This window comes from Strigops habroptila, chromosome 6, assembly GCF_004027225.2.
Source record: "Strigops habroptila isolate Jane chromosome 6, bStrHab1.2.pri, whole genome shotgun sequence".
Classification (NCBI taxonomy): Eukaryota; Metazoa; Chordata; class Aves; order Psittaciformes; family Psittacidae; genus Strigops; species Strigops habroptila.
In genome coordinates, this window is record NC_044282.2 from 63,448,624 (window position 1) to 63,464,492 (window position 15,869).

The 15,869-nt window shown below is 44.9% G+C and overlaps 1 protein-coding gene across 3 annotated transcripts in view; it reads right to left on the reverse strand.

The window, feature by feature from the left end:
• IFT172 (intraflagellar transport 172) overlaps positions 1–15,869 on the reverse strand; it is a 33,815-nt gene extending 17,946 nt beyond the window's left edge. For all 3 annotated transcript variants that reach the window (XR_003991988.1, XM_030490470.1, XM_030490469.1), the window contains exons 1-17: positions 15,707–15,869; positions 15,483–15,626; positions 15,260–15,372; positions 14,672–14,711; positions 12,185–12,250; positions 11,719–11,798; positions 10,149–10,236; positions 9,333–9,547; positions 9,114–9,237; positions 8,001–8,096; positions 7,231–7,392; positions 5,702–5,755; positions 5,092–5,195; positions 4,357–4,442; positions 3,752–3,864; positions 1,120–1,287; positions 649–785 (exon numbers count right to left, since the gene is read on the reverse strand). Coding sequence is in view for 2 of the 3 variants with exons in the window: in XM_030490470.1 (XP_030346330.1) it covers positions 649–785; positions 1,120–1,287; positions 3,752–3,864; positions 4,357–4,442; positions 5,092–5,195; positions 5,702–5,755; positions 7,231–7,392; positions 8,001–8,096; positions 9,114–9,237; positions 9,333–9,547; positions 10,149–10,236; positions 11,719–11,798; positions 12,185–12,250; positions 14,672–14,711; positions 15,260–15,372; positions 15,483–15,626; positions 15,707–15,745 (1,829 nt within the window). In the remaining variant the exon portion in view is untranslated. The remainder of the gene's footprint in view (positions 1–648; positions 786–1,119; positions 1,288–3,751; positions 3,865–4,356; positions 4,443–5,091; positions 5,196–5,701; positions 5,756–7,230; positions 7,393–8,000; positions 8,097–9,113; positions 9,238–9,332; positions 9,548–10,148; positions 10,237–11,718; positions 11,799–12,184; positions 12,251–14,671; positions 14,712–15,259; positions 15,373–15,482; positions 15,627–15,706) is intronic.

Genomic DNA, 15,869 nt, shown 5'->3' on the forward strand with positions numbered 1-15,869 from the left:
TTCAGAGATCTAGATCCCTGCCTGGGCTACTTAGAGGCATATGCTCTGCTACAGGCACTGTGGGGCAAGTCCAAAGTGTTGTGTCTGAAGCAAGTCCCTGGTGCAAAGAAGTCTCTCAAGTGGTAACAGTTCTATGAACATGTGAATTCTATTCGCTGGTCAATTTTAAAGCCCTATAACAATGTCAGCAGTGCTCAGGTGTCTGCCTTGACTGCTTCAGGCAGTTTTCACTCTGCACAGCTCCTGAATGTTTCCATGACACTAACACCATCCCTGGAGGGGCAGCAGTAAAAGCACCTGAGTACCACTTCACATCTGGCTGCTAATGAAGACACACTTATTCACTACAGTTAAGTGAAAACTGCCTTCAGTGAATTTCTGTTAGTGCCAATGGGACCAGACTGGTCAGTTTCTTGTGCCCCTGAGTTTGAAAACACAGAGATGTGAGGATGAAAAGGCTGAATATTCAGTCCTGAAGGACTCTGCTGCACATTATAACTAGACCTGGCACCAACATCGTGCTCAGAGTCTGAACTTGAACTCTGTATGGAAAGCTCTGCTGCTGTAGTTCATGAATTGCTGACTCTCAGATGTCTGTTATATGAAGTGGGCTACCTGCTGTCACCATGTGGTCTATCTAGCACTTACCTGTGATAATCCCCATCATCAATGGCAGTTCCAAACTCTATGAGGCCTTCGTCCAGGGTGTAGGACACAGTGTTCACTCCTTCAGATACTATCACTTCAGTCTTTCCATTATTCCGTTCCAAGTCTACGATATCCCCCTGGAAAGAGAACCAGCTATCAACACTCCCATGTCTTCCTAAAGTATGCAGGGTAGCAGGAATGTGAGGACAGCACTGCAACAGCTCTGCTGATTTAAAGTTCTGCTGAATGACCTCTCACTGAGCAGCTCCTTGCTATATTAACTATGTCCATCTTCTGCCAGAAGTGCCTGTCACAAAGTTGACAGATGAGCTCATATTTTGTCCAGAAGAAACTTGCGGTTCCCTTCGGTCTCCTTGTCTCCTTTCTGCAATGCCATCCTGACTATTCCCACGCACATGAGCAAGAAGTAATAGAAACTGCTGGAGGTAATCCAAGTCTCCAGAGTTTTACCTTCAGAGGAAACATGGTGACTCGCTCTGGAGCATCAATGTTATACCAAATGCAGAGGCTGTTTCTGTTCTGAGCCACCACCACATCACTGCCTGGGACCCACTGCACATAGGAGCAATAGTTCAAAATGGTAGTCTTGGTGCTGCTTTCAATGTCATAGAGATGCAACTAGAGAGGGGGAAGAGGAGAAAAAGGCTCAGCTGAACTCATAGCTGGACTCCTAGCTCACATAAACATCATAGGAATGTCTGAGCAAGCATCTTGTAAACATATTACCAACTAGGTATCATAATTGTTCCAACATATGTAGTCCAAACTCCCACACTGTTATTTACACACATTACTATCCAAGACTTATGACCCTTTTTAACCCTTGCAGTATTTTAAGCAGCATGCTCAAATCCTGCCGTCTTTGCTGCTAGGCATGTATGTATATAAACCAGAATATGCTTTGTGCTTCTTCAGTTCCCTCTCAGTTGCAGAGCTGGAACAGGAGAATGGTCTCTTAAGTCCTTCATGCAAACAAACTGGGGGATGAAGAAGGGTCTTCCTCAGCAGTTCTGGGCTGAACTGTCCATCCTAGGTAGAGTCCTATCGCAAGAACTGCTGCCAATAAGATGGGAGGGTGTTTGTAGAATACACTGCCCTGAAACAAACCTGACAATTTGGAAGGTGTAACCTGACACATGGCATAACAAAGACGTGTAATGTCTTGTAACTTAAAAGTCCTAGACTGTCTCTGCTCCTTGTCATAATGGTCCTCACCTAGCAAAGGTGAGAAAAAGAAGAGAGAATTGTGCTAGTCTTATGACATACCAGTCAAAAGAGAACAAGAAAATCTGTATCAGTCTGTACCAAACTGGCTGGAGAAAATGTACAGACATAACTTAGGAGAATCATGGTACTGCCTGGCTTAGGCTGGTGGCAATATTTAGTACAGGACCTGTCTATGTAACCTCTTGAGAGGCCTGAAAAGGAGGCAGAAGAAGCAACAGAAATCTTGAGATGCCACTGCCTCTTGTTGAGGCAGTATATTAGAGGACCCAAAGATAAACTGAACAAGACCGCAGAAATAAATATAAAAAGATATATTGCTGGGAAAGTTCTCTCTTCTCACATAATAGGACATATACAGCTTTGTGGAAATGTACACTTACAAACAGAAGCCTGTTTCAGCTGGAATCACAAAGTACTTGTAGGAGTCCTTGTTCTGTGATAACCCAGAACCAGAACTACAGTCTTTGTGCAAGAAAGACTACCTCCAGCAAGCTCCTGTGAGAGAAGTCTGTGGTAAAGAGTTTGCGAGGTGGCAGATACATACACTGCAATCTTTCACTACAAAGTTGAGCACTCTAGCTGCTAGCTGGTAAGCTTGGCAGCAATGAATCAGCCTGTGTGTGAGTGATAACAAGCAGACAGATAATTAATTGGAGATCTGTATTCCAAGGCAAGAAGATATCTTTGTATCCCCTACGACCTAGGATGCAATCTTATGGGTCAAGCTGCCAAAAATGACAAAGGAGGAGCAGCTCAATGAAGAAGCCTGGGGTTACTATCTGAAATTTGAGGGGTGAATTCAGAGTTTCTTCTGAGATGAGGCTGAGAAAGTTCTCAGGGATTTTAACACATAGGCATGTATGATCATAATACTTCACCCATCCTTGGACTAAGGAAAGAGATACAGCCAAAGTGGAAATACTCTACTGCATACTGACAGCCCCCAATGGAATCTGAACTCTGGAGCAACTAGAAACATCTTGTGATGAGCTGCAGTGCTGTAGCTGGGGGCTGCACAGCACCTGGGACACCTGCATAGAGATTCTGATGTGAATTACACCATTGTCAAGAAAGTCATATTCTCTTCTCAGGATGCTCTTGAGACAAGAGGAGCAAATGAATTCAAGCAGTCAAGGAGCCTTACATTCATAGCAGTGAAGAAGACTTGACCGTGAACTGAGTGGAACTGTAATACACTTGATAAATGCATCCTGCCTGCTGCAGTGAGCTTCTTCAGCTGTACCTGTACAATTAAACCTAACACGGCTAAGATGTGAGGTGAGTACCTACACATCATAATCTGTAGTGTGAAACCATTACCCTGATTTTGGGCATAGTTTTGTCCTGGACTTACTCTCTCAGACAACATTCAGTCATGGTCTGGCAATCAGCACAAGCCAAGGGCTATGCCAAACAAGATATCTGGTTGTGACTATGCTGTTTTAGAGAATTAGAGAGTTCATCTTAGAGACATAAGCCGAGCTGTTGCAGAGAACACCTTTTTTATATGTACATGTTTAAGTGCAACATTAGGGTCCTCATCCTGAGATTAAACCATGACACCCACTTGTCTCCATCTCACAGCAGAAGAGCCTATGATTTTCATTTTCAAGTGTGATGAGATGAAGCAAGATGTCTAGTAACTAACTTCAGGATTAGCTGTAATTCAAGACAAACATGCAATGCTGCCAGCTCATGTAATCTGAACATGGTCTATCTTTCTCAAAGAGGTGGTCAAAAAATCATGAGTGCTTCATATGTGTTTTTCACCTCCATCCCTCCATTCAGGCACATCTGTCTTTACCTCTCCCCAGGCATGCCATATTGTCACACTCCCCCGATGCTCCTGCCTCACCCTCATCTTCTTGTCCCTGAAGAGTAGTTTGTGGCCTGTTTCATTCAGCTCCAGCCAATCAATCTTGCTGTCATGGCTGATGGTACCAGCATTGTAGCCACCAACAAGGTCCACTTGGGAAGGAAAGAAAGGAAACAGTGTAAGTACCTAATGTATCTCAAAGTGCAGAACATTCAGTGCTGTCCTGTGGGGATTGTGTGCCTGGGACCTAATTAGGGCAGGACCCCCTGCAAACTGCAGCGACATTTTATGTTGTTGCCTTATCAACAGCAGTAGCTCCTTCCACCCTTCTGTGAGCATGCACAGATCACAGGCAATGCAGGCAGCAATATCATCATGCTGAACTGCACAGAATCTCAGGTCCAGGGCACAGTTACAGCCCCCCCACAGCTGTGTCCACAGCAGGCAGCCAACCTGCCAAAAGCAGGACAGCCTAGTCTCTAGTGGTCTGCAGCCAGGCAGAGTGAATGCAAAGGAGGCCTTCAGGAATCTGCTGCTTGGTAGAGTGAATGCAAAGACGACCTTCAGGGATATGCTGCCTAGCACAGAAAATGCAAAGGAATCAGGAAGGCTGGCAAATAAAGAGGAGGGAAGTTTATATTCACCTGTTGCTATAGTCTTGATGTCTATCAGATAAGCCAGTCGCTTGTTCTCCTCCACGCCTCTCTGCTGTCTCTCATTGATACGGACACTATTTTGAAGGCAATGATGACTGTTACCTTTATTACTCTCTAAATTCACAGGACTGAATAATATAGTCCCTACCAGATTTACCTGCATTTTCCCCAGCACATGGGGCCTCCTGCAGTTCTCTGACCTCTGACTCTTGCACAGTACCTACAGCTGCCTCAAGTGAGAACAAACCTTTCTGATTCATGGCTTCACTCTGGAAGCTGCCCCTCTGGAACCAGGGTCCCCGACAGCAAGTTAGTTACACTGCTCCACCTCTGAGCAGCTCATCATCCTCCCTTTTCTCGAATCAGAAAATTGAGTATGGTATTTCAGAGGGACAGAGGAGGTCTTGCGGTATCTTGATTCCCTGATAATGCTGTACAAGGACCAGCTTGATGCAGAGATGCTTGTAATGCACAAGAGGTCCCTCTTCAGCAATAGCCAAGTCAGGCTCCAATAAGCATGTATCAGAGGAAAATGGGCTCTTGTACTTCTAAAACTTTACAACCACTAAATGTAACTGAGCAATTAAACCCCACCACTGGTCACTGTCAGAAGCAGATTACTCAGGTCTGCGTTCTACAGAGTGGGACAATTCCAAGTGTATATATCTGAGGTCAGTCTCACAAAATGCTTGTACTGGCCACACAGGTAGGTGTAACACTTACCTGATAAGATGAGGGCTCATGAATTCTGTGCGGACAGACCCCAGGATGTCATTGCTTCCATATTCCACCAGTGTCAGCTCTCCAGTGTTAAAGATCATGCAGACCTGAAGGTGAGAAGGGAATACACATTTACAGAAAATCTAGGTAAGCACACATACCAATGAGGTGTGCAGAAAAGAACTTTGCTGCACACAAGTCTAAACTCAAACCCCCTGGGATGAGTAAGGAATTGTCCCTGGCTTCTCGCTGTGACTGACAACTTTTCCTCAGGATTGGGGATTTTAGTTCTGGACCTATCAGTCCTTCAGGAGCCAAGCTATGACCCTGTACCTCTAACATCCTGTCTGGCTGTTGCTCTTTTATTGCTCCTCTCTCCTATAGGGTTATGATTTATATAACTTGACAGTCCACGCACTGAGTTTGTTCTGTACCTCGCATGTGGAAAAGACAAGTATGGGGAGGAAGCAGATCAGGATCTGCATGGAGAGGGTAAGTCCAGGAAACTGCTGAGAAACAGGATTTCCCAGAAGTGCAGTTGGCACTTTTTCTGCTGGTGCACACACAGCTTTACTCACCATTCATGGGTAACACCCTGTCCCATCCAACTTACATTCTCGTTGTCGAAGGAAAACTTCTCATTGCCTCCAGATCCTTGCCAGGCTACCTACAAAGCAAGGGCATGGAGTGAGCAAATGCCAGGCTGACAGCTCCTGCAGGGTTGCAGGCATTGTGGTCCACTGTCCAGCTCTCAAGTCCCACAACAGATAGCAAGAATTACACTGCAGAAGGGGTCATGTTCCAGCACTTCAGCTGTCAAGACTGTTGTTCAGTCATTCCCAGCTTGCAAGTTTCTCAGTTCTCTCTCCCTTTTTTAACCTCTGCTTCAAACTCCTGTTCTCTTTGTGTAATATCTTATTGCCTTCTGGACAAGAGGGTTTTATGTGACCAATGTACTCCCTCTAGCCTATGCTTTCACAGGCACTTCTCCACCTTCCTCAGATTAACTTTATTATAAAAAGCACCCTCAACAACCCCTTTCCCTCCATAAATCTCCATAGAATCAGTGATACCATTTGTGGGGGCAGAATCTCCACATCTCACCTTCTTTTCTGGGGTCATGTTATCAATGACTGCTCAGCATAATGCCAGTGGGGGACTAACTGATTTGGAATTTGAGAAGAGCACTGGATAATACAACAGTTACTGTGATGACAACAGGCAAGTGGTCAGAGAGGCAGAAAACTGAAAGCCAAGGCTGCAACTGTTCTCTTCCCTCCTTGAGCAAGAGCTCCAAGTCACTGCTTCAACAAACTCTAGTGAGACAGAAAGATGGTAAATGGACTACTTAACCTCATTCTTTATAAGAAGTGAGTATAATGCAGTGAGTATAGCTGTGCAACTGAAAGAAAAACTCCTCTGTGCAGTATGATGTAGAGAAACCTGAGAGATTTAGTCTCACCAGATTTTCAGATGGATTACCTAGTATCAGTGTCCTCCAACTCAAATCTGTAGTCAGGAGCTCCTGCTCCCAGCTACACTGATTAGCACACCGTTAGACTGATTAAAAGTATGTAATGCCTGTGTGAACAGAGCAAATACGTTCTGAAGCCTATTTAATACTTTTATTGGGCACTAACCTACTGCCCATGTTCTCCAGGCTTGGCACACAGGCTCAGCACTCAGTGCATTGTGAGGCTCAGGGTATGAACAGTTTTGTATGAATTGTTTAGTATCAGAAATGATACTGGCATAAGCTGCAGCACTGCAGTCATGAATGTTTTTTGTTTGGTTGGTTTGCTTTTGGTTGTTTGGTTTTGGGTTTGTTTGTTCGTTTCCGGGTTTTTTTTGGCTTCTTCAGTCTGGAGAAGGGAAGGCTTAAGAGATCTCTAATAAGGTGATGCCAGGCTTTTCTTTTGGCAGATGCACAATGAAAGTGTGAGAAACAGTCATAATTAAAACAACGATTCCACAAGACTTAGCAAAAAAGCTTTCCCCCATGAGGACATAATAAAAGCATTGGAACCTGAATTATTCTATGGTTCTTTGAAAATAGATGTATTGTTCCATACAGAAAACACATCCTTTGAGTTACAAAGTCAAGCATTTGACACTCAAGAAATGCCACAGATTTTCCAGTACCTCACTGAGCTTGTTAGAGCTGATGTCACCCAGCAATAATGTGTCTGAGGTATGGGCCACCAGATATCTGTCTTTCCCTAAGATCTTCACCTCATCAATCTCATAACCATACTGGGATTTCAACACAACTCCAGTTCCTGTTGAAAGGTTCTTCACAATGACCTAGAGAAAGTCAGAAAAAGCAATATGAGGCCATGCACAAAGGAAGAAGATATACACTTCTTGCCCCATGGAAGATTATGCAACAGGTGATACTTGGGCATTAGGTGTCTCCTCACATCATTTCACTCTGCTTTTTAAAGAAACCTTACCATTCCTTTTTATGGGATGACAACGGTAGTAGAAGCGTGGGATTCTCACTTCTGCCGTTTAGAAGTTTCTAGCCCAACTGGAGGACTATGCAGGCCCCTGAGGATGAGCCACCCTCCGAGAGTTCTGCTTTCTTTCCCCTGACCACAAAGGAGTGCCTAGACTGCTAGCTCATCCTTACTGCCTGATTTTGAATGAAGTTGGCTGAAATCAAACCACTTAAGGAACCTGCATTTGGCATGGAGGTATCCCACACAAATTCACAAGCCAGGAAATAAACTCCATTGTCTTTGCTCCTAGCCAATTTCCACCCAGCCTTGACTCTGTCCCTGGAATATACCCTAAGTCTTTTCCAGCAAGTTGGTATGAACAGACCATAGCTGCAGAACTCCAAACATGTCTAGTTTTAGCAAGCATCCCATTTTCATCAAGGGACATGACCTTACTAGATATACTCTTACCTGGCTTGGTCCCACATGTGTCAATTCAAATTTATTTTTGTAAATGCTTCTGCGAAGGCAGAAGTCAAATTGTTCAACTCCTCCACACAGAGTGCCCTGGGGAAACAAACACATGGCACACACAGTGAATTCTGCTAAGGAGAGATATTCCAGACCCTACTTACAAGAACAGGATCAGAGGCGAGACAGAAATCCACAGGTCCTGGCTGCTCTGGGGAACACAGCTCAAGCCCCCAGGTGCCTGAGGACCAGCCCTACCTTGACTTTCTTGAGAGAACAGCAAGATTGAGAAATTCTCAGAGAAACAAAGCTTACCAAATACTGGCATGTACATGGCAGAAGGAGAGGAAGGGTTAAAAATTCACCTTTATTCTCATCTTCCCTATTATCTTTCTGTTTCCCACTTCTCCCTGTCCCAGCCTTCCAATCTCTCCTCCCTTCCAGCAAAATCCTTCCACCTTTATATTTTTCTTTATCCCTATTCCTTTCACCACTCTCCTATCCACTGGCCCTTTCCCCTTGTCTGCAAGTATTTGTTCTCATTTTCAATTAATTCTGTCTGAAAATATTTCATGGATTCTTGATTGTTGAACATAAAAGGATGCAAAAACTGTTAAAGATGAGTTATAAGTAGCAACCTTCTGAAATCATTTAAGTGTTTTAAAGGGTTATTCAACTTAATACAGAAAATTTGCAGAAAGATTAATGTAAAGAGCTTTAAATAATTAATTAGCTTAATAGAGAAAGACAGATCAAGGCCCAATGGCTGAAAACAGAAGAAAGACAACTCTGAACTGAAATACAGCACATAAACATGAGCATAAGAGAGAAGCTATGCTGACCTTATCATGCTTCTGTGAAAAAGGACTGCTGCTGCCAATGAGCCATTGCACAATGATCCATGCCATGATATTTTACTGCACACTGCACATCTGACTGCAGCAGTGTCCCTTGCACAAGGTCTCAGCCTTGCATTGCACATCTAGGCGATGGCATGACCACTCTCATAAGCCCTCCCTGTATCACATCACTTTGAGTGATGTGAGACACATGAGACTGTATCTATCTGGTGTGTGACTCATGGGCTCAGGGTTGCTGACTGATAATACAAACCACACAGAGGCGTGAACCATCTCTCTTCCATGCTAAAGCTGTGATGGTGTAGAGGTGAGCTATTTCTTTGGGTTTGCCTTCCTCCCAGGCACTGCGGCGTGGGCTCCAGTTCAAAACCCTTAACCTGTGAGAACAGATGAGAAAGCAGAGACGTAAACAACTGTGTACAGCTGAAGAAGAGAGCCCTATAAAGGGGAGACTTTGTCACCAGCACCGTACCTATCATAGCTGCCAATGACGACAGATTGGCCACCAGGACTGGCAGCTGCTGTGGTGAATTCCTTCTCTGACGAGTCCCGGGTATAGTCAAAGGTTTGAATCACATTGCCCTCCTTCCCATAAGCTACAATCTTCTTATCGCAGCCTGCAGCCACAATGCTGTTGGAAGCCCATGCGAGGGCATAAGGAGGACAGGGATGCATCACCAACTTACCCTACAATAGAAGACAAAGAACATCCTGAAAACATGAATAGCTCTAGCCCCGAACTGGCCTTTGTGTTCAGCTATCACAATGAGACCAGTATGAGGCCCTTCTGCAAAGTCCAGTTCATGTGAGTTGCTTTGCCTAACCCAATCTGTAGGAAGGTAGACAGAAACCAGAACTGAGAGATGTATCAACTATTCCATTCATTTAAATGGGAGAGAAGATTCCTGATACCAGTAAGAAGACCAGTACCATTAACTAGACTGGGATGGACTCTTAACATAGCAAAGTGTATATGTGGTTTCAGCATATCATGGTAGAGAGCAGACATACTCAAACTGCTTCAGCTGGAGAGAAAATATCTGAGTGAGAATAGCACAGAGACTACTCTCGTAACTTCCCCTCTTACCATCACACTCATCTTTATTAAGCATTTAGTTACTGGTCTGTCTTCATCAATGCTCTGTAACACCTATGCTAGCAAGCGCAGACTGCAGCTCCTCTCCAGATCTACACTCTCTCCACAGCCTGATCCTTTTCCAGAGCTCTTAAGCTGGTGACTAGGCTGTGCAAACAGGAATTTTGCTCATTGAAGAAGGAGGTTTGATACCTGTGATTCACCTGAGCCCTCATCATCAAAGAAGAAGCGTACTATGGTTCCATCTGCATGGCCAGACAGGATTCCTTTCCCTGATACACTGCAAAGAAGCACAGAGAAGATGATACAATTATGCAGTAAGAAAGACTTGCACCTTAATTTTCATATTCCTGTCCAGAGGAGCAAGTCCCAGGGTGATCACTGATGTTCCGCATCAAAGGAACCTTCACCAAACACAAGCTGGGTGATTAGCACAAGAATATCCAGTACCTGTATCGATGTCTGTAAAAAAAAACCAACCACAAAAGTATGGAGAATGGAAAGGTGAGTGGCCAGTTAAATATCTTCATCACGTAAAATCACAATAGCCAACCTTCTGTATTACTAAAATGCAGAGAAGCTAAGCAACCTTAAGTGGAATAATGACTATGCATGCAATTTGTTATAGCAAGGTATATCAAACAACCCTTGCATTGGAACTGTTACAGAAGTGAGGCTGGATATTGTGATGCCAGGAATCCCCCAAAGTAACACAATTTAGAGGAAAAAACATCTGGATAAACACTCCAGGTCTAAGCCCATTATTTGTAGCATTAATGTTTTGTGTACTTCTTGGCAGAAGCAGGGAGAAGAGAGCAAAGAAGAAGAAACAGGCCTAACACAATGTGCCCAGAAAGAATACTTCCTAATGATGATTCAAGTACAGAATACAAATTTTATGAACACTGTAACAATCCAGGAATCATACATGCGTCTTTTGTTGACTACAATCCTAGATTTGTTGTCGATATATATCAAGAAGAGCATGAGTTGTGTTTAGAAATAGAAGGGGGAAGTTGCGACTGGGGGAGAGGAGGGCAAACAGGGAAGAGAGGTAGGGAAGGAGGCGGGGCATGAAGAGAGAGGAGGACAGAGAGGAAATAAGAACCTTCTGGAATAGAGGCAAAGGCAGAAAAAGACTTTGGAGGGATTTCTCAGCAGTAGGAAGTCAAGAGTCCTGGACTAGCTTTAGGTTTTTCTAATTTGTTTAGCACTCAAAAACCCGAATGACACCATTTAGTGAAAATCCCACTGCTAAGACCATCACGTATCTTTTTTTCTTTTTTTTAGGTAAATGATACTAAAGTAGTAAAAATTGCATCTTAAAATAATTTTAAACTGCACTTTATGATTATTTCCCTAATTACAGCCCTGTCACAGTTTTAGCTGGCAGAGTATTTTTACTTTTCTTTAGCCCTTATACTTGACTGATGACAGTAATCAGCTAGATGAAGTTGACAAATTTAATCTTTATAAAGTCATGGATTAGATAAATCAATGTATGTAAGTAATCTCTTGGGGACTTACATCTTGAAATGTGTTTGAGGGATAGCCAAACTGCATGGGTCGGTGTGGCACAGCCAGGTATCAGATTTTAGGAAGGCTTTCCTTTTGGAAAGCACCATATTTTATTATCTTGATGAGGAACTAACAGCAGAAAGGCACTATGGCAACCTCTCATACTGCCACCAGTTATGCCAGGGCCAATAGTGGGTAGGAGACTGAGCCAAAGCAGTGTAGGCTAAAGCAATGCCATACTCACTTGGAATTTAGCGAGACCACATAGGAATCTGTCCCATAAATGGTGGAAGACTTGTTGTTCTTTATATTTGCTAAACGAACCTAAGAAAGAGAATCTGATCAATGTTGCTTCTGTCTGCAAAATGTGGATTTCCCCCAGTGTAACATCCCCAGAGCTTTCCCAGTCCATAACCAGCACCAGAAATCACAGGAGGCTCATTGCATTCCGGTAGTTTGGAGAAGAAGTGGAAAAGTTGGAAGTCACACTTCCACATTTCTAGAAAGGCTTGGGAAAAGAACCAAATGATCCAGCAGAGCCTCCAAGGACTAGTTTGGAAACTAGAACCAAAAAATCCAAGTCACTGGTGTAATCCCTTTGTTGCTATTCCATGCCCAGTACCACATAGTAATGGCTCCTACCCTACAGCCCGGGTGCTTGCAAGCTCTGGTATGGAAAAGAAAATCAGGCAAATAACAAGTTTCTCTACCTTTCCTTCAGCAAGACCAAAGACAATGATATTCTCCGCTGGCCACGATAAGCAGGTCACGGCACTCTGCCAAGGAGGAGGTAAAAAGAGAGATAAGAGCTCCACTCTACTTAGCTTCTTGCCCCATTGCTACGCAAGACAGCTCAGGAACAGTAAGACCACTCAGACCAAGAATGAGAAGAGATGGGGGCATTTGGACAGACCTCAAGATAGGATTGAGGCCCTCCATGCTGAAGCTTAAACTAGATAATAGTGAGCTGGGGTGAAGTAACAGGCTCAAAGGGCTAAAGCGGGGCATCAAAGTTATACCAAATTTGTTCAGTACGGATGCTCTTCTTGGAGGATTACTTATTGATGAGATGTGTGGTTTTCCACATGCTATTGCTGAATGTACAAAATCATGGCTATTTTAAAAGATTTTTTTTCAACAAAATGTATAAAACAAAGATACTTTGACTCTGCCAGCTTCCATAGGTATGACAATACTGGCACATTGGATCTTCATTTGATGAATCAGAAATAGTCTCTATTTTTTTAATTTACAAGCAAGATGGTTATCAGATGCTCCCAAGTAGGTCAGGAAGAAACAGGTTCATTAAATCCAAACCAAAGGTATTCTCAAAATCTGAGGGGGGAGTCCGGAGCTAACCACAAAACCCAACTGTAAGAGAAGGCCAACAGGGTTAATGAAACTTCACATTTCAACTGAAGAATTTCAGTCAATAAGAAGGCTGGTGTTTGGAACTGTGCCACTAGCATGAGCCTCACTGGCTCATCTGCTCCTTTTTAAGCATCTGGGCCTGCTTTATACATATATACACCCTCATTTATTCATCTCACTTTGTACCCTGCACTCTTTAACATTCACATCAGCAAACACAGCTACAAGCAGATACCAAAATGTCCCTGGATACCTAAGCTGCTCATAATTTCTATGTCCAACCAATGACCAAGACCCCTTTTTTATTACCCCATTTCCCACACATCCATATATTTCCCTCATTATCTGCCAGACTCTTATTTTCAATCTAACACAACCACAAGTGGCCCAGTAGCTTAGAAACAGCCTCACAAAGTGGTAATGTGCTCAGCTACTAGTGCATAGAAGTCAAACTTGCACATTTTCATCCTGACCCTTTAGCAGGATGCCTTGTTTGCCAGCAAAGCTGAATAGTGTCACTGTATTCATAAGATATGAAATATGAGAGTGCCCAACAGGTTTTTAAAATGGCAGGAGAGGGAAAGGTCTCAATGAATGACCTCTCATCGTGACTGAACACATAAAAAATTTGTAAATAACAATAGTTACAGGAGAAAACTGGACACTGGTAAAAAACCACACATATAGCATTAGAAAAAATGAAGGATTTATTATGATAGAAATGGCAGAAAAGCATGGGGAAAATGAAAGAATGAGAGAAAAGAGAAATGAACCACTACATTAAAAATACAAAAAACTGTATGCATGCTGTGCACAGCATTTAAGCTTGTGAGAGGCAAACAGCCTCACACCAGGCTGTTAGCCAGGTGCTGCAGCAAAGGAGAGCCTGAGAGGTTGAGGCTGCTTGAGAAAGCCTGAGAGGGAGCTTGAGAAAGCCTGGCACAGAAACTCCAGCAACTCCCTCAGAAGCAGCTCTGTATCTCTCTTCTGGTGATTTGGCCCAGGAGGGTGATTCCTCCTAACTGGTACTGGCTACTTCAGGGGCTGACCTAGCAGAAAACTTCTCTAGTGACACACAGCAAGTGGGTGTCACAGTGTGATGGCAACTGGCTGGAAAGCCTGGGGCAGCTGCTGGACATTTTCTCCTGAAGGCAAAAGAAGTAAGTCAGTGCATTGTCTTTTCTCATACAGATGGCTTTTTATGCAAGGAATTTGTAACACCTTTGCCTTTCACAGATACTTATATCAGCCTCAGGATAATCCTAGCCATAGATCTAATAAGCAGACTGCTCTCTGACAGATGCAGAAAGAGCTAGAGCAGCAGAATGCAAAGAAGGCCAAGGAAATAACCTGACTGAAATTACAAACCTGAGGCCAAACATGCAGAAACTGCAGTGTGACTGAACTCCACACACTTCACGTTTTGTTTAATAAGGAATCCTGGGGCTTAGAGTTGCCAACCTGTGAAAACCAGTGGGGCTCACAGTCTCTCCTATTTTTCCCTTTCAACTTCCTTAAGACATTCTGTCCACTGGTGCCTAAAGTAGTCCCCAAAGTTTTGTAATTGACTGCATTGATTATCCAACAATTAATTACTGTTTGTAGCCAGGCATTGGCATTAGCATTAGCATTTGTAGCCAAGCTCTGAAGCTTGGCGAGCAATACGTGCCTCAAAATGTAGAGATTGTCCTTGGATCTACCTGAATCTTTTGGAGATCACCACCACTGACAGTTTTGCCAGTGTGAGTGTGAAAAGAGAGGCCTCTAAGTGTCTTCATCCTACATATGCTGGAGAAAATGGAGTTAAACAGGAGTCTGGGTCTCACCGTTTGGATGAACTTGTTGCATATCACCTTCTTGTCACCCCTGCAGAAAAAGGTAGACAAACATTATCAGTGAAGCTAGTGACACTGCCCATTCTGGTTATCCTACTGTTGTATTTGGTTTGTTTTAGTATTGCCAAACACAGCCCATTTCAGTTTTGTACACTGTCTATTACAAGCCAACTTTTGGCAGAAAATTTCAAAAATCCCCAACTTCTGAGCTTAAAAAATTCAGATGACCTTCCTTTCTGAGCACCTTTAGCACAACTCACACCAGCAAAGGAGGCTGAAGTGAGGCAGGCGTGTGCCATATCTATGGAACAGGGAGAGGACAGCAGCAAAGGCTTTACAGCTCCAGCTCCACAGGGCTCCACAAGAGCTGTACTCAAGGAAATCCCATCTGCTGTTCACCACAGAAACACCTGAGTGACTCCCTGCAGGTTAGATGATGAACACCACGATGTGCATCACCTAAGCACCAGGCCAGGACTCTGAGGCGGGTGGTATCAACACCCAGAAAGCAACAGTATGGCAGGAAGGAGAGCGCTGCCCCCTCCACATGGGCGCTGGGCGCTCCCCCACCACACTCACCACTCCTCTCCGATCCTGTAGACGTAGACAACGTTGTCTGTTTGCCCAATGGCGATCTTGGTGGAGTCCGGGGAGAAGGCCATGCCTTTGACCACGTAGCTCTTCCTGCCGTACTGTGGGAGGACGGCGGTGTGACCGCAGGGGAAGGCTGCCCCGCACCGAGCGCAATGCCCGCCCCACGGGCGCCGCTGCCCCGCTGCAGCAAGCCCCGCCGGGACCTCACCTTGGCGTCCAAGGGCTTGGTGGAGAACTTGTCCCGCCGCTCGCCGTGCTCATCGTACAGCAGCACCACCCGGTCCGCGGTGCACACGGCGAACCGGGCGCCGCTGGCCGACCAGGCCATGCAGCTCACCCGCGCGGTCCCGTCCTGCGGGGCACACACCGCATCAGCAACTCCGCCGCCCCCCGTCCGGCCCGGCCCGCTCCCCGCTCCCGGCCCGGCCCGACCTGCGGGGCCAGCAGGGTCCGCTCGTGCCGCAGCTGCATCGCGCCGAACTCCGGGACCGGGACCGGGCCCGGGATCGGGATCGGGATCGGGATCGGGATCGGGATCGGGATCGGGATCGGGACGGGTCTGAGCCGCCGTCAGGCCCACCTCGCCCCGCCCCCC